General features: G+C 39.4%; 1 protein-coding gene across 1 annotated transcript; it reads left to right on the forward strand.

The window, feature by feature from the left end:
• The first annotated feature begins 96 nt into the window (after positions 1 to 96).
• prkar2ab (protein kinase, cAMP-dependent, regulatory, type II, alpha, B) lies at positions 97 to 21,752 on the forward strand. Its single transcript, XM_057846297.1, has 10 exons — positions 97 to 3,439; positions 3,516 to 3,551; positions 7,401 to 7,540; positions 7,778 to 7,884; positions 16,395 to 16,548; positions 16,630 to 16,731; positions 17,888 to 17,962; positions 18,042 to 18,107; positions 20,863 to 21,001; positions 21,285 to 21,752. Exons 1-10 carry the CDS (start codon positions 3,187 to 3,189, stop codon positions 21,407 to 21,409), a joined length of 1,197 nt encoding a protein of 398 aa, XP_057702280.1. The 5' UTR covers positions 97 to 3,186; the 3' UTR covers positions 21,410 to 21,752.
• The last annotated feature ends 1,869 nt before the right edge of the window (positions 21,753 to 23,621 follow it).

A 23,621-nucleotide genomic window follows, 5' to 3' on the forward strand; every position in this document is an offset into this window, starting at 1 on the left:
TGAGTAAATTTGGGATGATTACTTGAGTAATATCATTTAGCAGGAACACTACTCTCACTTGAGTTAATGTTTTGGCTACTCTACCTACCTCTGACTATCATGCATGGAGACTGTCATTGAAACAAGTGCTCAGAACACTCGATAGATTCTCCCAATCTATTAAAAGTCACGCATTAAAAAAAAAATAAAAACACGAGAAAACATTTTTTAGCTTAAAGGTTTAGCTCTGACAGCTGTTTAGAACAGATCTTTGATTGCGAAACCCACAATTGATTTCAGCTCTATTGCATTAGGTTTTAGAACAATAGGATTACAATTGTTTTTTTTTTTGTGTGTGTGTGTTTATATATGAAAAACACTGTGCTTAACGAACACAATGTTTTTACAAAAGATACAGGTCATTGTGTGCATGTAGAAACAAGATGCTAAGTAGGTACGCTGTGAAGAAAAGACCTGATGTGACTGGGATCCGTTTTGGATTTCGCATTAAAAAAGGAGTTAGAAAGCTGCTGTCAGACATAAAACAGCAGATTTATTTTCCAAATTGTTGCCCAGCGGCCCATTTTTCCAGGAAAATGTGTTAAAGGAGAATTTCAATGGAAGTCAAAACTTTATTATTTCATGCATATGAATGGTCAAAATGGGTGTGTGAGCTTTTTGAATTATGTCATCTATTGTGGTTTGTGATTTGAATGAAATCACTTTTGTAAATCAAACTGCTCTAATCGGTGAATATGTGACATCATACCCCACCTTGTTATGCGAGTCCCTGCCCAATTTGTGCTTCCTACACACTCACTCGCCTTTGGCCAATCTGTGCCAAGAATGTAAATTCAAATATTTAATATTCGGCTGTAGGGGTGTGTATTACCTCATACCTGGCAATATGATTCGTATCACGATTCACAGGTCACAATTCGATTTAATCCCAATACTACACATTAAGATGATTATTGCAATATTTGTAAATCACGTTAGAATAAACAAATCAAAATGGACACAAGTGCATTTATATCAATTTATTCCTGAAACCTCATCCAACACTCTAGTAAAATGTTTTTTGTTTTAAGTTTGAACAACATTTGGCTTTCATTATAACATTTTCTATTTATGTTTGAACAACATTTGGCTTTCATTATAACATTTTCTCTTTTTTTTTTTTTTTTTTTTAGTGCAAACCTGCTTCAGTCCAAACCTGCTTAAATACAGGATTCTAAATACTCCATGCCTGTTTTTGCAGTCAAAGCCAAAATGAGCGTAAATGTCAGACTCATAAAGGGACTTTGATGAAATAATGGAAACATCTTTAAAAATCAAAAACTAATTTAATTTGGCGTAGGTCTGCCTCTTGCGGCAATTACACCCTCCATCCTCTGAGGTATTCATTCATACAACTTATGAATTGTTTCCAAAGGAATTTAAACCATTGTTCAGTTAGAATACCCTCTAACTCTTTTAGAGATGATTGGTGGAAATCGACTCTTAATCTTTATTGAATCTCCAAAACTGACCATAAATGCTCAATAATGTTGAGGTCTGGGGATTGTGCCGGCCATACGAGATGCTCAACTTCATTGGAATGTTCTACATTACATGCCATTCTTTAACAATTTTGAAGCCAAAATGTTAGGTGTTTCCATTATTTTGTCCAACCTCTGTACACAATCTCTACTCGGATTAGTCTAATGTTGTTACTTCAGCACACTGCGAGGCAATGCTGCTGCGCACTGCCATCTACTGGACAGGAGTAGAAGTTCAGCTACTGAATTGTTTATTTCCACCAAAAACACGTTTAAGGATCGATCCAAACGTGTTTTGAATCGATACGAGAATTGTGCGATGTAATAGCGCGTTATATCACAGAATCAATTTTTTTTTTCAACACCCCTTTTTTGGCTGTTTGCAAAGGCAGGCATAAAGGACATTCTGGGCATTTGCAATGCAAGTTGTCTTGCAAACCTGATAAAATGACATCAAATTTTGATTTTAAAAAAATAATAATGAAAAAATTAAAACAACAAACATAGATAGTCACCCTACGACAGGGATGTCCAAACCTTTTTCTCTGAGGGCCAGAAAAAACAAAGGATGCAATGGCCAACTTGAAATCCTTCCACTTTCATTTGTTAAAAGAAGATTGGAATCGGCTAAACAAAGATTGGGTCTTAAAACATATAGTTGGATGGCTGGCAGCCCCCCTGTCAAATTGGATTGGACGTCTATCACCGTCAATAGCAGTGAAACATGAGCACTCGATGCCAGCCTTCCCAGTTGAAATGGATTTCCTGAATGAGATTAATTTTGTTACGTAAAACAAAATGATGAAATTCTGCAGTTTCCTCCAATGATTTCAACACGTCAGTTTCTAAAGCCTTGATTGGAGAGACACTCTTTACGTGACTAGCTCCATCTCGTGTCAAAGCTGAGAGTTCTAACAGAATGTAGACTGAATTTAAGCTTCTTGCGCAGGCCTTGTTCAATGCTATTTTCATAATTTGCTGTGGGCCAATAAAAACTAGGTAGCAGGTCGCAGTTGGCCCTTGAACTGTAGTTTGGGCACACTTGCCTTTAGAATGTATAAATAATAAGGTAGTAAATAACTGCATGTGGCCACTAAATGAGGAAATACTGTGCTCACTCCGTTTGGTTTTGAGTGATTTTAATGTTCGTTGACCTTGCAGAGTTTTTATAAGAGGCAGTGATGTAGTGACCCGGATGTTTTGTGCCTTACTTCTCTCTGCCTTACGTGAACACATCAGGGAAAGGGTATATTTGTTTTATACTGTGTCTCACAGCAATACACAATGGATGCACTCAGTATCAGAAAGGACTCCTGATGAGCTTGATCAACTTGTTCCTGAATGTTGCCATGGAGAAATGTGCAAATTAAAACCAAAATGTTGAATGGAACTTTTGTTGCACTTGTTTTTCATATTTTCGTGGTGTGAAAAGTCCCCCTTGTCCTTTCTTTGCCCATTGTATTACTGTGATTTGTCCCCTGGACAAGCGTTCATTACGTGTAATGGGAAGAGGTTTTAATCAATACTTTCCAGCGGTCTGTGGTCAATAAATAAATCAATAAAGCAAATGTGACGGATGCAAAAGGGAGGATGAGTCCGCTTGTGTTACCAAGGGTTTTCACATGGTTTTGTTTGATGGAAACAACGCACGAAACCTTTGGACAAGATGAGCAATTCCGAGATTCCGACAGGCCTGAAGGAGCTGCTGCAAGGATACACGGTGGAGGTCCTTCGCAACAGGCCTGTGGACTTGGTGGAATTCGCCGTGCGGCATTTTACGCAAATTCTGGAGAATCAACGTAACGTCAAGCCTGCTAAGAAGAATGCTGCCAAAGTGGCACGGAAGGGGGTCACCTTTGCAACAAGCTCTGATGAGAGTGCCCAGGATGGAAAAGAAGAAGTGGAGAAGGAGCCTGTTAGTGAGTATTGCTACTAGTACTTCAATTTTAATTTCGGGATTCAACTGTATGAGGTAATTTTATGTATCGTTTGCAGAAAACACCACTGGTAAATACATCCGCAGAGTTTCAGGTCTGTAAGAATGTTTATAATTTTTTATTCACTGGCTGCTATTGACTGCGATAGACATCCAAGTCCAAATGAACTGGGAGGGCTAGCTCTGATCATTCATTGCCTGGTTCTCCTAGTTCAAAAGCATTGGACTTCTATTGCGATTAGGGTTGCCAACCGTCCATTGAAAAACAGAATCGTCCTGTATTCTGAAACAGAAGTACACGTCCAATCAAGGGCGTACAGTGTATCAAAAGTGAGTATACCCCTCGCATTTCTGCAGATATTTATCTCTTTTCATGGGACAACACTGACAAAAGGACACTTTGACACAATGAAAAGTAGCCTGTTTAAAGCTTATATAATAGAGTTAATCTATTTTCCCCTCAAAATATAGCCATTAATATCCAAACCCCTGGCAACAAAAGTGAGTACACCACATGGGAACTACGTACATCCCTGAATATCCAAATTGAGTACTGCTTGTCATTTTCCGTCCAAAATCTCATGTGACTCGTTGCAGGAGTGCTGTCAGCATTGCCGCAGAGATTGAACAAGTGGGGGAGGGGGGGGGGGGGGTCATTCCCACCACCATGCTTGACTCTACAGTCAAGCATGACACACTTACCTTTGTACTCCTCACCTGGTTGCCGCCACACATGCTTGAGACCATCGGAGCCAAACATATTAATTTTTGTCTCATCAGAACATAGGACATGGTTCCTGTAATCCATGTGCTTTGTTGACATGTCTTCAGCAAACTGTTTGCGGCCTTTCTTGTGTACCGTCTTCAGAAGAGGCTTCCTCCTGGGGTGACAGCCATGCACGCCAATATGATGTAGAGTACCGCGTATGGTCTGAGCCAGAGGTTGCGCTAGACTTTTTCGTTGTCTGTCATTTTGACTGACAGTGTCATAAAAATCCGGTCATAATCTATTTTTACCCGTCACTTAAATTTTTAAAATGATGATAATGACATTGTGGTGACCCTTTGTTTGGCATAATTCACCTTAAGTATTTGTGTGTCCATTTGGCCGAGCGCGTTAGCAGCTACGACACAGTCACGTGACAGAGACACTTAGCGTTCACAGGAACCTACACCGGCTTGAATAGAGAGTTCACAGAGAGCAGCAGAGCTACAGCGGCTGGACACAGCAATTCCAGCTAACAAGACTCTTAACATTGCATACCGCTTCAACATATTCAATAGTATTTGTTTTTCATTCATTTTAAATTAATATTCTGTCCGAACAAGCTTAACAGAGAATCCACACCGTGCCATCACACATCAAGCAGATGAATATGTCACTTTTTCTCCGCAGTGACAAAAACAGCTGACTGTGGCCCCAGTAGGTAGGGTAGCCTACCATATGTAGCATATGGAACAATGAAATTAACAGTTCAACTGCTGTGGCCTGAACGTAGTCTCACACTTTCCTCCTGGTGCGCATGGACTTGAATTGCGTGCCCGCTTGTGCAGTCCCTGTTTTTTCACCTCTTTTATCAACACCATCGTCGTTTTGGGGCTTTTTGAAGAAACTTCGGACACTCAGTTGCCTTGACATTTTTCAGAGTAAGGCCAACGACGTCATGCATCAAGAGAGACAATAGCTAATTAATATGCTCACTCGCCACCCTGTGGTCTGGGATGTGAATTGCAACCTGTCAAAATGACAGGTGGACTTAAGTTTTTTCCGTCACCGTTTTAAAAAATCGGTCAACGACGGAAAATATTCGGTTAACGCGACCCCTGGTCTGAGCACTAACAGGCTGACCCCCCCACGTCTTCAATCTCTGCAGCAATGCTGACAGCACTCCCGTAACGAGTCACATGACATTTTGGAGGGAAAATGACAAGCAGTACTCAATTTGGACATTGAGGAATGTACGTAGTTCCCATACGGTGCACTCACTTTTGTTGCCATGTGTTTAGATAATAATGGCTATATTTTGAGTTATTTTGAGGGGAAAATAAATTAACTCTATTATATAAGCTGCACACAGACTACTTTTCATTGTATCATTTTGTCAGTGTTGTCCCATGAAAATATATCCTTAAATATCCGTAGAAATGCGAGGGGTGTACTCACTTTTGTGATACACTGTAGGTTTGGTCTCCAGATTGGTCAGGACGATATACAAAAGTTTCCTGAGCGAAAATTGGGCTGCGCCATTTTTTGTCATTTTCTGCTACGGACTTCTGGTTCAGACAGCCCACCATGAATTGAAGTTGAAATAGACAAAGTTTAAACTGTCAAATCAAACCAAAGAAATCCACGGAATCTCCAAAAATGGATACAGCGCGACGTAGATGAGACTCTGGGATTTTCTGTGCTGTGCGTGGTTATGTGAACTCCTGGAAGTCCTCCCATGTTGTGATGATGACACATGGATGCGGCATTTTCAAATTGTCTTTTTTGAGGGATTTTGATGAATAATGTCACTCCAGCTCCACTGTTGTTTTGGTTGGAGAAAGTGTAAAACGAAACTCTGGAGCAGAAATGCGGAAGTAAACCACAAGTACCTTGGAAACTTGTCTATTGTTTAGCACAGGGGTCCCCAACCTTTTTTGCACCACGGACCGTTGTGATTTGGGTCTGTTTTTTCACGGAACGGAATGTGCAGCAGAAAAATACAGCAAATATAAAATAACCCGACGGGGCTAAAAACGTGCAGGGAAAATATAACTCACCCGCTGAATCAGTGGGACGCCTGAGCTTGTTTCGTTGAGACGAGATGGTCCCATCTATGTGTGATGGGAGACAGTGAGACACGAAGTGTGTCCTTATGTCCAGTGTGCTCCGTAACTTTGTCTTGGTTGTTGGTTGTGGATGGATGTTGGAAATTGTAGCAAGGTTTTCAGTGCTCTCATAGCGATGTCAGGTTATTCCGTAATGACTTTGGGTAGAGTTGTTGTCTCAAATGTACGTTTAACGTTGCCTTCATTTGCAATCTCTACAAGCTGATCCTCCTGTTGCACAGACATGCTCGAATCACTCTGTTTACTCACAAACGGGTCACGAATCGACTCCTTCGCAGTTCGTGGATCTTTAGTGATTGGAAAGTAGCACTCAAACGCTTGTAAAAGTGTAGACACGTGTTTGCTAACCAGCTGAGAGAGCGCCCGTTCAGGTGATGTGTCTTTCAATATCACTGCTAACGTCTGAAACATGTCAAATATCCCTCCGTTCATTCACCGCTCCCACAATTCCAATTTGGCTTTAAATCCAGCTATTAATAGTCTCTATGTGCCAGAGCAGCTTTGAAGGCTTCAGTGCCTCGTTTGCTAGCTTTTGGCCACATATTATGCAGAGCGGACTTGGCGCCTGACAGTCACCTATTGCGACAAGCCCATAATTTAGGTAGGATTCTTGGTATTGTCTGTTAAAAGAATACTTTATTTTCTTCGAGGTTGTAGGCTCATCTTCTGGCTCATCAGGTGCCCTTTTCCCCATAAAAAATCTGTCCAAAGACGTCTGTTTTTCAGTCATCTTTGCTAATGTGGGGGCTAATTATTTCCGGGAACAAATGTGATGCGCCCGCCCTACGGCCTACGTCATACGTTATTATCGAGGACAAGCAAACATAGATATAAAAAAATAAGATGTACTGCTTGCAGTCCAATGGATTTCTATGACGACGTTCCATCCAGTTGTAGTATATATAGAGTAGAGAAGGATATTGGTGTGTTAAGGAGCACAGGCCAAAGTTAATTCGGCCAGAATGCAGTCGTTAATAAATTATTTATTATTTCTGTGCGGCCCGGTAGCAAATGCGCCACAGACCTGTACCGGTCTGCGGCCCGGCGTTTGGGGACCCCTGGTTTAGCAAATTAGCCTACAGTTCTGAGGACGCATGTGTGTGATGCAGTTTGCGCAGAGGCCTACAACCCAGACGACGATGAGGATGACGACACCGAGCCTCGAGTTGTCCATCCCAAAACGGACGAGCAACGTCACAGGCTCCAGGATGCCTGCAAAGACATCCTTCTTTTTAAAACACTGGAGCAGGTGCAAATATGTCTGAAAATATTTGCTTGACCTTTGGATAATGTACAATAAGGGGTCACTGACTTTGTGTAAACAGAGATCTTCTAATGCCATTGTTTTGGTTCAAGTGCCTAGCTAAAATTAGCATTTAGCAGTGATTGTGTTCTCTATCCCTGCAGACAATAGGTTAGAAGCTGCTGCATTACAATTTAAAGTTTCATCTCAGTAATGATACTATTATAGTGTCACTTCCTATAGGAACAGTTCTCTGAGGTGTTGGACGCCATGTTCGAGGTGCAGGTCAAACCTCAAGAACACATCATAGACCAAGGAGATGATGGAGATAATTTCTATGTCATAGAGAGGTGAGTGCACTTGCAGCTTATTTTTTTCAAAAGCAAGGTCATTATTGTTAAGGAAAAGGAACGAAATGGCGAGACCTAGAATTGAAAATTTTCGTTTACTGAACTAAATAAAAAAGTATAATTAAAAGAAAACAAGCACTAATGCGCTATTACAGGCTGAAGAGTGACAAAAAAAGCATGCATGCCTTAAACTGGCCAACTCTTAGCTGATAAAGGAACCTGTGTTTTAAATTACCTTTTAATGCTTTAATTCTCAAGGTTAGATGTGTGTTTTCGTAAAGGGACTCCAATAACAACAACATGTTCAAAGTCACCAATTTATTGCCCGAAGTTCCTAAAATATTAGTCAATACAGCATGCTTAGTCAGACAGCTACTTGTCCTTTCCCTAAACAGATCAGACTGACCAAGACTCTGACTTGTAAGCGCGATTATAATTGTGAGAAACTGACGATGACCTTGAGTTCTTGTGATTCCTTGCCATCATTGCCAGATAGGTAGAATGTTGTTCTGGACGTCTGTTGTGAGCTTAGCCTGATTGCTGGACACCGCTGCACTGTCCTCGCACCTGATAAACAGTGCCCGTTGCGCTAATCTTCTCCTCGGGCCTCCCCAAAGTGAATGTCCTGGACATGGCATGTTGTCATTTGCCGCCTTTTCGCCCTTCTGGTATTCATCACTGGTTCAAACTACTTAAAGAGGCAGTCTCCACTTTCTTATAGCAAATATAAATTTGCTATAAGAAAGTTGAGAACAATAAAATATACACTACCGTTCAAAAGTTTGGGGACTAAGCGACCCCAAACTTTTGAACCGTAGTGTATCATATGGGATTTTTCATTATGTACACTACGGGTCAAAGGTTTGGGGTCGCTTAGACCCCAAACTTTTGAAAGGTAGTGTATATTTTATTGTTTCATTACTTTTAATATGTTAATACCCGTTATTAACTATTATTTCCCTTTACCAGCAGGCAATAATATTTCAGGAATTACAGTGTATCACAAAAGTGAGTACACCCCTCGCATTTCTGCAGGTATTTAAGTTTATCTTTTCGTGGGATAAAACTGACAAAATGACACTTTGACACAATGAAAAGTAGTTTGTGTGCAGCTTATATAATAGAGTTAATTTATTTTCCCCTCAAAATAACTCAAAATATAGGCATTAATATCTAAAGTCCTGGCAACAAAAGTGAGTACACCGCATAGAAACTACGTACATCCCTAAATGTCCAAATTGAGTACTGCTTGTCATTTTCCCTCCAAAATATCATGTGACTCGTTACAGGAGTGCTGTCAGCATTGCTGCAAAGACTGAAGAGGTGGGGGGTCAGCCTGTTAGTGCTCAGACCATACGCCGCACTCTACATCAAATTGGTGTGCATGGCTGTCACCCCAGGAGGAAGCCTCTTCTGAAGACGGTACACAAGAAAGCCTGCAAACAGTTTGCTGAAGACATGTCAAGAAAGCACATGGATTACTAGAACCATGTCCTATGGTCTGATGAGACAGGCGGGCTTTCTTGTGTACCGTCTTCAGAAGAGGTTTCCTCCTGGGGTGACAGACTACTTTCATTGTGTCAAAGTGTCATTTTGTCAGTGTTGTCCCATGAAAAGATATACTTAAAAATCTGCAGAAACGCGAGGGGTGTACTCACTTTTGCGATACGCTGTAATTAATCAATCAGCCCTGTTACCAGAAAAAATCCAAAATTAGGCCCTGAAAATCAATGCACATGGTGTACATCCCAAGAATATACTTCCCACAGTTCATCCAATCTGTCTTCGAATAACGGAAGAATCAATAAAACAACAACTAACACATGAGCCTTGGCTTGACAGACCTTCAGCCTGTGATAAAAACTATAACTGAAACTACATAGTGTTTCCAAACTAATTAAAATTTATTAGAATTAAATACATACATCCATTCATTTCCTTATTTTAGCCACAGAAGGAATATTTAAACATCAAAATGACAACATTCAAAATGATTAAATCCGTTTTTTTTTAAGTGATCTTCATTTTATTAGTTTCGAAATCTGAACCTGAAAAATAACCCAATTTATACAAAACTAATACTAAAAATAATTTAAAATTAATTACTTTAAAGACCAAATGTGAAGTAAGGTTGGCCAACCATGTTTTTTAATAATATCAATGGGTAAACAATTATAAAGATATTTTCGTTAGTTTTTTTAACGCAACCCTTCCAGATTCTTTGTTTAACCCATAGCAACGCCCTTGACAACGAAAATGCTTTACTTCGACAATCTTCGGAAATCTTCTGAAATTACGTCACACCAAGAACTGCGAGGGAAGTCCGCCATACACACAGTTTTGTTGCATTGCTTCTCGGTAAGATGCCACGGCGGTGTGTGGCGATGTATTGTTCTCAATCTAAAGAAAAGTTGTATGAGTGGCTGAAGGATAGCAATGGACATCTTTTGTTCGCACTAAGCGAATTAATTTCACGCCATCATCGTGTTCTCTGCTACAAAGACTTCGAAGATGCCTGCTTCCTCAACCGGTCTGCTTATGATCAAGGATTTGCAAAAAAGTAAGTGTGATTTTTGGATAGATGACTGATGACTTTGTCAAAGCAGAGCTGCCGACTGTTGTGGAACAGTGCTTAATTTGTAAATCATAAGGACCGGAACGCAAAGTACATATGACAGCGCAGGGATGACGGCACGTGGACAGGTCCCGGAACATATTGTAATAGCCCGAATACGGAAATAGAAAGGGGAGGAGTGAATGATGGCTTCCTTCACTTTATTGTGACAACAGTTAAATAACAAATACAAACTAGGCCTGCAAGCAGGACTGAACGGGCCCTCGCAATCTAGCGCAACTCGGATGTCACGCAACTCGGACAGTATGCAGGTCAGGGTGGTGGCAGATCCTCCTCTCTAATCATCTCATTAGAACCTAACATGCTTGAAAGTCGCCTCTTTACATTCACACACCTATGAGATAAAAACCCCAATTGGAGAGAGTACTACAAAAAAGGAGCCACTACTGAGCTGTGAAGCCAAGCCCTTATTCAAAGCCAAAATGAATCTTCTAACTGGGCCAATTCGACCAAGTGGGCCAAATTCTGTGGCTCTATAAGCTGCCTGAGTCTCTGAAAAAAAATATTTCCTTTTAATGGCGAACAAAGAGTCGTCACAGCAACAGACAGAGATACGTGGACATGGGCCGTAAAATAAGTATTTCAAAAGGTCTTGAAACTACAATGACCAACCTGAAAAGAACTGGACATGTATTGGAAAAACGAGCGACTTTCTATTGCCACTAGTTGTCGCTGTAGGGTTGATGCAAATGACCCCTACAGGACCCTTCAGAGTATGACTCAACAAGCACGAGATGTTTGGCGCAGATATGTTGTAGATTTTTCAAGTTATGACTGTTCAAAACTTGTGGTGACACGAAATGGCTTCAGCCATTTTCACTTCTCCTGTTGGACCCTTCTGCTTCAACCAAACCTCTGTATTTTTCATCAGGCACCTGAACACATGTCTTATGGCTCCCCCAATGCAGGTTTCAGGTGAATAGATTTTTTTTTCCTTGGAGGAGGAGCCTGTTTCGTTAAAAAAAGGAATTTCCTGTTCCCACTAGGGGGCGCTAGGCCTAATAGGTAATGTTTCAATGCACTCGTGTTAAGGGTGGGATCCCGCACATACATGCCAGATATGAAAAAGATTTAACATTGTGTCAAGGAGCTATTAGTCATTTACTGAATGTCATTTTGCCGAAAAAATGGCCAACTTTCGCACCACGCCCAGGTCAGACCCATGAATGAAAACGCACCATTTTGAAAATTTTAGATCGCCTATGTCTCCTGAATAGTCTCACCAATTTTGAAGATGATCCAACTAACTCCCTCTGTGACAAGGTCTCAAATGTGCACCCTGTTAATTGATAAAAATTTCACATTCGATCCAAAATACCCGATTTCCTGTTGGGTTTGGAATATGGGTTCAAGAGACTTTTTGGAGCAGTTTTGCATAAGGTGTTGACTCCCCAAATTTCATTTCTCTACGTTAAAAAAACCTAATAGGAAACGCCTTTTTGAAAAATTCAAGGGGGCACCACTGAGCCATTTTGGTACATTTTTTTGTAACGTTGCAAGATTATCGAAATCCACGCAAAGCCGCATGTATGTGCAAAATTTGGTGAGTTTTCATGCATGTTCAGGCCTCCAAATGTAAGCTATACAACAAATGGATAAAAATTTCACATTCGATCCAGAATACCAGATTTTCTGTTGGATTTGGAAAATGGGTGCAAGAGACTTTTTGGAGCAGTTTTGCATAAGGTATGGACTCCACAAATTTCATTGCTCTACGTTGAAAAAACCCAATAGGAAAGGCCTTTATTAAAACTCCTTTCTGTCGCCACTAGTTGGCACTGTAGAGTTGATGCAAATGACCCCTACAAGACCCTTCAGGGTATGACTCTCAACAAGCACGGAAAGTTTGGCGCAGATATGTTGTATATCTGCTGAGTTATGACTGTTCAAAGTTTTTTGCGAGACAAATTGTTGACTGTCCTTTTCACTTTCCTGTTTGGACCCCTCCACTTCAACGAAACCTCAATATTTTTCATCAGGCACCTGAACACAGGTCTTAAGGCTCCCCTAATGCAGGTTTGAGATTTTTTTCCCCTTGGAGGAGGAACCTGTCTCGTAAAAAAAGGTATTTCCTGTTCTCACTAGGGGGCGATAGGCCTAATGCAGGGGTCCCCAAACTACGGCCCGCGGGCCGGATACGGCCCGCAGCCACATTTGGTCCGGCCCCCTGAACAAAACAAACAAACAAACAAACAAAAAAAAAAATGTTTTTTTTTTTTTTTTTTTTCCCAATAGAGTTATTTATGTCCTGGCTTTTTTCTGTGAAGAACTGAGCAATGGTTATTTGGTTATTATCTATTTAATTAATACAGTATTATTATATTATATTATATTACATGATATTATATTATATTATATTATATTATATTATATTATATTATATTCAGGGGTGCACATAAGTGGTCCGCACATGCGTACTGGACGTAGACAAACGCGCTGGCCCTCAACGGCTTCCATACGCTTTTGCGTACCGATGGCTGACCACTCTATTTGCGGCGGACACGAGAAAATAACTTCTCAAAATGTCGATGAGGCAGGCCACACTGAGTAATTACTTCCGTTTTCCCCCACCCCCGTCAAAAGACAGACAGACGACAGAGACGTCACCGGAGCTACCGAAAAAAAGGACTTTTGCTGAAAAGTGGCTACAGGAGGTACCATGGCTAGAAGCGAATGATGCTCGCACGGAAATGCGGTACAAAATGTGCCGTGAGAATCCCAATGCCGCCGATTAGAGCAACGCATTTTATGTAGGGTCAAAGAATTTCAGCCATCCAAACTTTGAAAAGCACGAAAAAAACAGAGAGCATGTGGCAATTAAGCAAACTATCGATGTCAAACAGGACCCCACTCGCCCTATGGACATGTGGCGGAATAGGGCGGAATAAAGGTAATGAACAGCGACATGCACTGACAAACGTGTTTTTGCTCGCATTTTACAAAGCTAAACATGCACGTTCAATGAGGTCTTATGAGGAGGACATCCCACTTTTAAAAAGGCTTGGAGTTAATGTGGGAGCCGCATAATGCCCTTTATTTTGAATTGGTGCTTTTATGTTTATTTCTTTACATTTCACTTCAAAGTAATGGCAATTTTGTTGTGCCAGTTGATGTTAATCAAGCATTAACTGTTAATATAATTAATCAAAGTTAATTGGCTCTAAGTAAAGCTTGTCATAAATTTATTGCATCAGGTGGGTCGGCTCTCAAGCTCAATGAGGACCAAGTCACATCTCCAGGTCCTCCTCTGAGAACCTGGGCAAAAAAATTATGTGCACCCCTGATTATATTATATTATATTATATTATACTATATGATATGATATGATATATTAAGGACTGTCAAAGTTATCGCGTTAACGGGCGGTAATTAATTTTTTTCATTAATCACGTTAAAATATTTGACGCAATTAACGCATATGCCCCGCTCAAACAGATTAAAATGACAGCAGTGTCATGTCCACTTGTTAATTGTTTTTTGTCTCCCTCTGCTGGCGCTTGGGTGCGACTGATTTTATGCACCATGAGCATTGTGTAATTCTTGACATCAACAATGGTGAGCTACTAGTTAATTTTTTTGATTGAAAATTTTACCAATTTTATTAAAACGAAAACATTAAGAGGGGTTTTAACATAAAATTTCTATAATTTGTACTAAAATCTATCTTTTAAGAACTACAAGTCTTTCTATCCAGGGATTGCTTTGACAGAATATTAATGTTAATGACATCTTGTTGATTTATTGTTATAATAAACAAATACAGTACTTATGTACAGTATGTTGAATGTATATATCCATCTTGTGTCTTATCTTTCCATTCCAACAATAATTTACAGAAAAATAAGGCATATTTTAGAGATGTTTGAATTGCGATTAATTACGATTAATTTTTAAGCTGTGATTAACTCGCTTAAAAATTTTAATTGTTTGACAGCCCTAATTATATTATATTATATTATATTATACTATATTATATTATATCATTTTTATTTTATTTACTTTGGTTCCGTGAAGAATCCAGAAAGGGTTATTTGATTGTGGCTTTCTGAAAAACAATACATTTTTACATTTAGGCACTCCTGCAATCGTCACACTTTTTCTGTTACAAACTGACCCCGGCCCCTCATCAGAGAAGAGAAGGGTTATGTGGCCCTCACAGGAAAAAGTTTGGGGACCCCTGGCCTAATGGGTAATATTTCAATGCACTCGTGTAAAGGGTGGGATACCGTATATACATGCCAGATATGAAAAAAATTGAACGTTGTATCAAGGAACTATTAGTCATTTACTGAATTTGTCATTTTGCCGAAAAAATGGCCGACTTTTGCACCACGCCCAGGTCAGACCCGTGAATGAAAAAGCACCATTCAAAAAACTTAAGATCTCATATGTCTCCTGAACAGTCTCACCAATTTTGAAGATGATCCAGCTAACTCCCTTGGCGAAAAGGTCTCTAATGTGCACCCTGTAAATCGATAAAAATTTCATATTCGATCCAAAATAACCGATTTCCTGTTGGGTTTGGAATATGGGTGCCAATGCTTTTTTGGAGCGCTTTTGGACAAGGTATAGACTTCCTAAATTTCATTGCTCTACGCTGACAGACCCTAATGTTATAGGCCAATTTTAAAATTTCAAGGGGGCGCCACTGAGCCATTTTGTTACATTTTTTTGCAACGTTGAAAATTATCGAAATTTACAATTTTCCGCGTGTATGTGCAAATTTTGGTGACTTTTCGTGCATGTTCAGGCCTCCAAATTGGCCGTTTTCATTTGCCCTGAAAAAAAAAAAAAAAAAAATCCTTTGCAAAACAATAGGACCTTCGCACGCTTAGTGTTTGGGCCCTAACTATTTTTAAACAAGAAAAACTTAGAAAAATGCTTGTCTTTACCAAATGCTTCATTGATTGAGTCCAATCAGCCTCTCACACTACCCATATGCATTTTCTTAATAAACACCATCATATAAATCACCACGAAAGGAGTATACCAAACGCAGCTGTGGTATGCTATACAGGTAGTCCCGGGTTACAACGTACCCGATTTCCTGCGTGATTTCGACTTTATGACGCCCGAGTCTCATCAGCCATTTTGTCTCCAGTCGGGGTTTTATTATTTTTTTTAAATAATGTTGACTTTTATTTTGTGATGCATGCTTTTATTTTAGCGCAGGAAGCGTAAAGCACATAGCATTTCCTCACGTGAGTAAAAGCGCATGTACACATGAAGAAGAACACACAAACGCGAGGATTTGCTCCCATGAAGAAGACGCGCATCAGAGAGAGAGAGAGAGAAAAGATTACAGCTGCAAGCCTGCGCTGACATTTGTTGCTTGTGAAGCATCCACAGAGGCAACACCTGTAAATAACCTTTTGTACTGTTTATTGCGCATTTTGTGACCAAATACTTGGGCCGAGTTAATGCAATTGTTTTTGATGATGTGCGGGCACTAACTGAAACATGCTATGAAACTGATGAGACTGATTTAATTTTTATTTTAATTTCATTCTGCAAGTGTTGATGTCATGAGCAGTTGAATAAAGTCAGTAAACCACATGGACGTCTGACATTGTCTTTTCGGAGCTTAGCTCCAACGTCTTGGGGAGGACAGTACAAGGACGTAATACATGTTTTTGGATAGTTATTTTAAGATTTGGGGGTTATAGGGGTAGTTACTTAAAGGGTTAATTCAGACTTGCGCGGGAATTTGGGTTACATTTCCAGCGCAGGAATGGAACTCCTTCGTAACCCGGGGACTACCTGTACTTGTTGCAGCAGGACATTCACATCAATTTGTACCATCCCGCATGTCCAAGAAGCTTAACGGGACAAGTAAAGACGAAAATCTCTAATGTCTTGTGATTCCCTCCAACAGGGGTGTTTACGATATACTGGTGGCAAAGAATGGTGTGAGCATGTGTGTGGGAAAGTATGACAACAAGGGCAGTTTTGGCGAACTGGCTCTCATGTACAACACGCCACGAGCTGCCACCATCGTGGCAACACAGGAAGGCGCCCTGTGGGGTCTGGTGGGCTATTTTAACACGCTGACTTTGCAAAGGCTGCAAACGAGACGATATTCTTTAGTATTTGCATTTGTGCTCTTGCAGGACCGAGCCACCTTCCATAGGCTCATTGTGAAAAATAACGCTAAGAAGAGGAGGATGTATGAGGCATTTGTTGAATGTGTTCCTCTTCTCAAGTCTCTGGAGGTTTGTATAATGGTAACACTACTACTGTACTTGCATCCAACCCAGCAGTCCCTCAACCTTTTCCCCCTGTAGACTGGTTAGCTCCAATCTATTTCAACTGAACTGTGAATGATCACTGCCAGCAGTCTCAGTCGATTGGCAGCCAATTATGTTTGAACAGAGGTGGGTAGAGTAGCCAAACATTTTACTCATGTAAGAGTAGCATTACTTTAAAATAATATTACTCAAGTAAAAGTAGACATCCAAAAAATATACTGAAGTACAAGTACCAAATTATTTGGTGAAAAGAATACTCAACTAAGGAGTAACATTGTGAGTAACTGTTTTTTTTTCAGCACAGTTATCTATATGAACTGTAATTATTCTACTGTACTATAACCTATTACATAACCACATGAAGCTAAAGAAATACAAATAAATCATTAAATTTCAGCAAGAGAAAAAAAATCAACAGAAATTAAGCATTATTCGTCCAAAGAGCATGAGTGCCCTCTAGTGGCGAAAACATATTTCGTACAATGAAACTAAAAGGATCATATCTCCAGTTTTCCGTGGTCGATCGGCGCCAAATAAAAACTGGAAGAGAGATTAAACTGTGCTTTCAGTCATGTTGATGGTGGCGCTGTATGTCAAATACTTAATTTTTACGGTGCTTTAAAGATGTTATGTGATTGAACAGGCAGGCTTGATCATAGAATAACAAGCTTGAGTTTAATTGGTATAATGGAGTCATTTGTCGTTTCATTGGTGAAACTGATAGACCATGTTGACGTCTCTGGCAAAAATTTAGAAAAGGTCAAATCTAATTAGTAGAATAAAGAGGAAATCTGTAACGACTAGTGTGGCCTAAAATAGCGGAGTAAAAGTAGTGTTTCTTCTTCACAAATCTACTCGAGAATAAATGAAAACTATGGCTTAGTAAAACTACTCTTAGAAGTAATTCTAATGCCCACCTCTGTGTTTGAATAATACATTATTTTTAATCTTCATAAATTTTGTATCAGTTAACTACTGCTGGTCTGCAAGTAAAAGATTAAACCCTTTTAAGCGGTTCAAAATGTCAAAAGTCAAAACACAAAGTTTAATATTTGCGCAACCTATTCAATTGCCATGATGGTTGACAAAGTTTCATGTGAGTTTTTCATGTGTTCTACAGCCCTCAGAGAGAATGAAGATTGTGGATGTTTTGGGAGCACGATGCTTCAAAGATGGAGAGCGTATTATAACCCAGGTAGCATTCAGTTCATGATGCAAGACGTGACCTTATGAGTCACCTTGAAACATATGTATCGTTACTGATGTGAGCACAGGGAGACACTGCTGATTGTTTTTACATCGTGGAATCAGGACAAGTCAGGATCATGATCAAAATCAAAGTAAGTGTTGTGTGCTTCCATATTTGTATTCTATATTTGTACATTTGTACAGAGTCTGTAGTAGGGATGTCCCGATCACATACAGTGCCTTGCAAAAGTATTCGGCCCCCTTGAATCTTGCAACCTTTCGCCACATTTCAGGCTTCAAACATAAAGATATGAAATTTAATTTTTTTGTCAAGAATCAACAACAAGTGGGACACAATCGTGAAGTGGAACAACATTTATTGGATAATTTAAACTTTTTTAACAAATAAAATACTGAAAAGTGGGACGTGCAATATTATTCGGCCCCTTTACTTTCAGTGCAGCAAACTCACTCCAGAAGTTCAGTGAGGATCTCTGAATGATCCAATGTTGTCCTAAATGACCGATGATGATAAATAGAATCCACCTGTGTGTAATCAAGTCTCCGTATAAATGCACCTGCTCTGTGATAGTCTCAGGGTTCTGTTTAAAGTGCAGAGAGCCATATGAAAACCAAGGAACACACAAGGCAGGTCCGAGATACTGTTGTGAAGAAGTTTAAAGCCGGATTTGGATACAAAAAGATTTCCCAAGCTTTAAACATCTCAAGGAGCACTGTGCAAGCCATCATATTGAAATGGAAGGAGCATCAGACCACTGCAAATCTACCAAGACCCGGCCGTCCTTCCAAACTTTCTTCTCAAACAAGGAGAAAACTGATCAGAGATGCAGCCAAGAGGCCCATGATCACTCTGGATGAACTGCAGAAATCTACAGCTGAGGTGGGAGAGTCTGTCCATAGGACAACAATCAGTCGTACACTGCACAAATCTGGCCTTTATGGAACAGTGGCAAGAAGAAAGCCATTTCTCAAAGATATCCATAAAAAGTCTCGTTTAAAGTTTGCCACAAGCCACCTGGGAGACACACCAAACATGTGGAAGAAGGTGCTCTGGTCCGATGAAACCAAAATTAAACTTTTTGGCCACAATGCAAAACGATATGTTTGGCGTAAAAGCAACACAGCTCATCACCCTGAACACACCATCCCCACTGTCAAATATGGTGGTGGCAGCATCATGGTTTGGGCCTGGTTTTCTTCAGCAGGGACAGGGAAGATGGTTAAAATTGACGGGAAGATGGATGCAGCCAAATACAGGATCATTCTGGAAGAAAACCTGTTGGTATCTGCACAAGACCTGAGACTGGGATGGAGATTTATCTTCCAACAGGGCAATGATCCAAAACATAAAGCCAAATCTACAATGGAATGGTTCAAAAATAAACGTATCCAGGTGTTAGAATGGCCAAGTCAAAGTCCAGACCTGAATCCAATCGAGAATCTGTGGAAAGAGCTCAAGACTGCTGTTCACAAACACTCTCCATTCAACCTCACTGAGCTCGAACTGTTTTGCAAGGAAGAATGGGCAAGAATGTCAGTCTCTCGATGTGCAAAACTGATAGAAACATACCCCAAGCGACTTGCAGCTGTAATTGGAGCAAAAGGTGGTGCAACAAAGTATTAACGCAAGGGGCCCGAATAATATTGCACGCCCCACTTTTAATTAAAAAAGTTTAAATTATCCAATAAATTTTGTTCCACTTCACGATTGTGTCCCACTTGTTGTTGATTCTTGACAAAAAATTAAAATTTTATATCTTTACTGTATGTTTGAAGCCTGAAATGTGGCGAAAGGTTGCAAGGTTCAAGGGGGCCGAATACTTTTGCAAGGCACTGTATTTTAGCGTCCGAGTCACCTGATTTTGAGTCCCAATCCGATACCGAAAAAATAATATTTTTGTTTGAACAAAAGTTCCCAAAAAGTTACAGTACTACACTTTTTACAGTAATTCGTCTTCCGCATTTCCAGGAGTGCTGCAGAGTATGAAATATATATATTTAGGACGTAACTCTACCAACATTACAGTATAAGCCGACTGCTAAATTTCATAAATAGGGTACAGAATAACAAAGAGAAAGCAATTATGCTATCTTTAGACACAGAAAAAAACATTTAATAAAGTTAACTGGATTGTTCTCTTTAAAATACTAAGAAAATATGGCTTCAGATAACCATTTATCCGCTGGATAGAAACGTTTTACAATGCCCCTAAAGCCACAATCAACACTGACGGCATTATATCCCAAAGTTTTTGTCTTCAGAGGAACTCGGCAGAGCTGCCCACTCTCACCTTCACTATTCACATTATTCGTCGAACTGTTGGCTGTTGCACTAAGACAAAATGCTAAGATTAAAGCCATCTGCTCTCAAATATCGAAACATTAATTTATACGCAGACGATTTATTATTACATCTACAAGAGCAGGAATCTTCTCTTCAAGAGGTTTTTGAACACATTAAGTAGTTCTCACAAATATCAGACTATGCAATTAATTGGTAAAAAAAAAAAAAAAATCAACAACAATGCCCTTAATGACAAACTCATGGAACCCTACAGATCAAAATTTAAATTACAACATTCCAATAGGGAACATAAAATATCTTGGAATGGAGATTTCACAAATGTACTATATATTTTTGTTTCCTTTGACAATGCTATTGTATTTCCGTATTATTTTGTTACTTTTTAGCCCTTAAATTTCAAGATAAATAAATTAATATAGGCCTATTTTTTTTTTCTTTTCATTCGATTCCGATCCTCTGAAAAATGGCCTGATTTCCAATCACGTGATCAGATCGGGGACATCTCTACTAATTAGTACTTCTACAAGTATTCAATGAAAGTACTTCTGAAATGTGGGTACTTGTCGTGACTTTAATTCCAGATGAAGGCAGACCAGCAGGACAACACGGAGGTCGAGGTGGCCCGTTGCTCTCGAGGACAATACTTTGGGGAGCTTGCACTCGTCACTAACAAACCTCGTGCGGCCTCCGTCTACGCCATTGGAGAAACCAAATGTCTAGGTAATGCTTTTAATTTTAAAACCTTACTACTCTTAAATGGGAAACAGTCAGCAGTATTCATAAAAGCTTTCCAGCAAGTTCAAATATTTAGTCGTTTAGATGTACACTTGGCATGTAGGTGCTTGAGCAATATGTTTTTCTGCTAACATCAAAGCAGCTATTTCTTAAGTCTCACAGGCATTGTCAACTATGATTCGAACTGATGACTTATTCCAAACTTGGCATCGTATTCATGTTCTGTTTTATTGGTTACAGCGTGCTGATGTGAATTTGTTCTTTGTAGTGATTGACATCCAAGCGTTTGAACGCTTGCTGGGCCCCTGTAAGGAGATAATGAAGAGGAACATCTCCCAGTATGAAGACCAGCTTGTAGCATTGTTTGGCTCTAGTGTGGATTTAAAACAATAGCATATTTTGTGTGTATATTTTACCATATACAACTCAGAAATGCCGCTTAGAAATAACTTGTGGCCTGTAGAAATATTATCCTGACAGATTTTTGGCTATTATTACTCTCAGTAACGTACACAAATGCTTTATTACAAAACAATTTTCCTTATATTTCAAGTTCGGTTATATAATGAACTTGGGAGTCAAATGACTAAAGTTGAAATTTTCACTTGCCAGACCAAAATACTACATTGAATTTATACAATGGCATGAGTATCTGAAGCTTTTGGAATTTCACCCTCAAATGTGAGAAGATCTTTTTCAAAATCACATAGATGGAAAAAAAAAAAAATTTAACCAAGACCACACAATCATTTATAGCCAGGTGTGAAAATGGGCCGTAACGGGCCGGAACAGCGTTCCGGCAAGAAATTCGGTGCCTGAACAGGGAGGAACGGTGTTTTTAACCCGAAAACTATCAAACTGTCCGTCTGTCTGACGGCAACTGTCAAAACACCATGCTAAAAACAACCTGCCTAGCTGCCACACAGCATCTCCAAGAGGAAAACAACGTACTAACATCAGATTTACATGCACAAGCGTTAACAACAACCATGATAAAGTGCTTGTGTCGCGATATCCAATTCCACTGATGTTATTTATTTTTTCCATGGACAGCATGGAGTTCTCCCAGCGTGTGTCTGATGTGTTGTGTCGATGTGCATGCTCTCAGCTAACCACCCTCCCTGGCCGGGACTCCAGTTGCCGGTTCAATTGGGTGACATACTAACATGTGATCAGCATGGATAGTTAGCTCTGACTGGTTCAAATGCACGTGTTCTCTGGGACATTAATTGTTGAATTAACACGATTTAAAAAAGGGCAATGCAACGTAAAATTGATCAGATCGTTAAGAGATAGGAATGAGTTGAGACATTTTCTATGATGGGGAGGTTCAGAACATTGTGTTAACCTATAATGCCTGACCCCAGAAATAATGAACAGAAAATTCAGATTTTTCAATTTGAAAGCTCTAAGTGCTCCTTAAATGTTTTTGTTTTTAATTAATTAGTTAATTAAATTACAACATTTTTAAAAAATGTATTTGTATGTGGGGGAAAACACAGACAAGGCTGAAAAAAGCAGTTTCTGCTCTTGTACCCCTCTTTAAAATAAACTGCTCAATTTTAAGCCAAAAGAACTGTTGTGTTTGATACAACAATATGTCTATTTGTTGCCATAGCAGTTTCATGGCTCATTAAGACCCCAAACTATTTTTGTCTATTTTACCTTGGAGACCCCCATTTATAGACACCGCGCAACCGCTTTTGTTTCAATCCAGCAATTTAATATTCGAAATGTCTATCATTTTTAGTTTAGAATCATTAATTGGTGTCTAATATTTACTTTAAAGCAAAAAATGACTTTATAAAATTATTCACTCGCATATTTTAAACTTTTAAACAAATTATGTTAAAATGAAAAAAAATAGTGTCAGTAAATAGGTCACAGATATCTACCTTATTACTATCGCTTAATTGTATTGATTATTACTGTTGCATTTTCTCCGATATTTTAGATAATTGATCCAAACAAAGAAAAATTGGAAGAAAAAAAAACATTTAAAAGGGTAAATATTTAAAAAAGAAAATCTTGACACTCCTTGATGTCTGCATTTTCTGCATTGCGATCCATGTTATATTACCGTGTTTCACCCATAAAATACCCCAAAAAATCCCGCTGTGGCCATTCACAGCTGTGTCTTGACACTCGGTGAGACATTCTACACAGTTTTGGGATCGAAACAAGCTAAGTACATGATGTCTTTAAAATCATGGTGCTTTAATTATGCGCCCTCATGCTCTCACCTCCAGCTAGGGTTTAGGGGTTTAAAAACTTTTTTTTAAAATGACCTCCTGTTCAAAATTTCTCTTCCCCCAGAAAATTGAGATTTTAAGCTTTCCAATGATGTATCACACATGTATATAGGACAATTTTGAAATTTGGCCAAATTTGGGGTCTCGGTGCGGAACATCAAGTCACCTAAATGTTTTCCGCCATATATACTGTATGTTCTCTAATTTGTATCATAAATGAGACATTAAACATTACATGCAATTCTCCTGCTAAAATAAATATAGCTAAAGTGAGATTAAACGCATAAAGGTTTTAAACTTTTTACTGCAATGAGGTCCAGAAATGCTTGTCTCAAATGTGTTTCATTTGTCAG

This window comes from Corythoichthys intestinalis, chromosome 9 (assembly GCF_030265065.1).
Source record: "Corythoichthys intestinalis isolate RoL2023-P3 chromosome 9, ASM3026506v1, whole genome shotgun sequence".
NCBI classification, from domain to species: Eukaryota; Metazoa; Chordata; class Actinopteri; order Syngnathiformes; family Syngnathidae; genus Corythoichthys; species Corythoichthys intestinalis.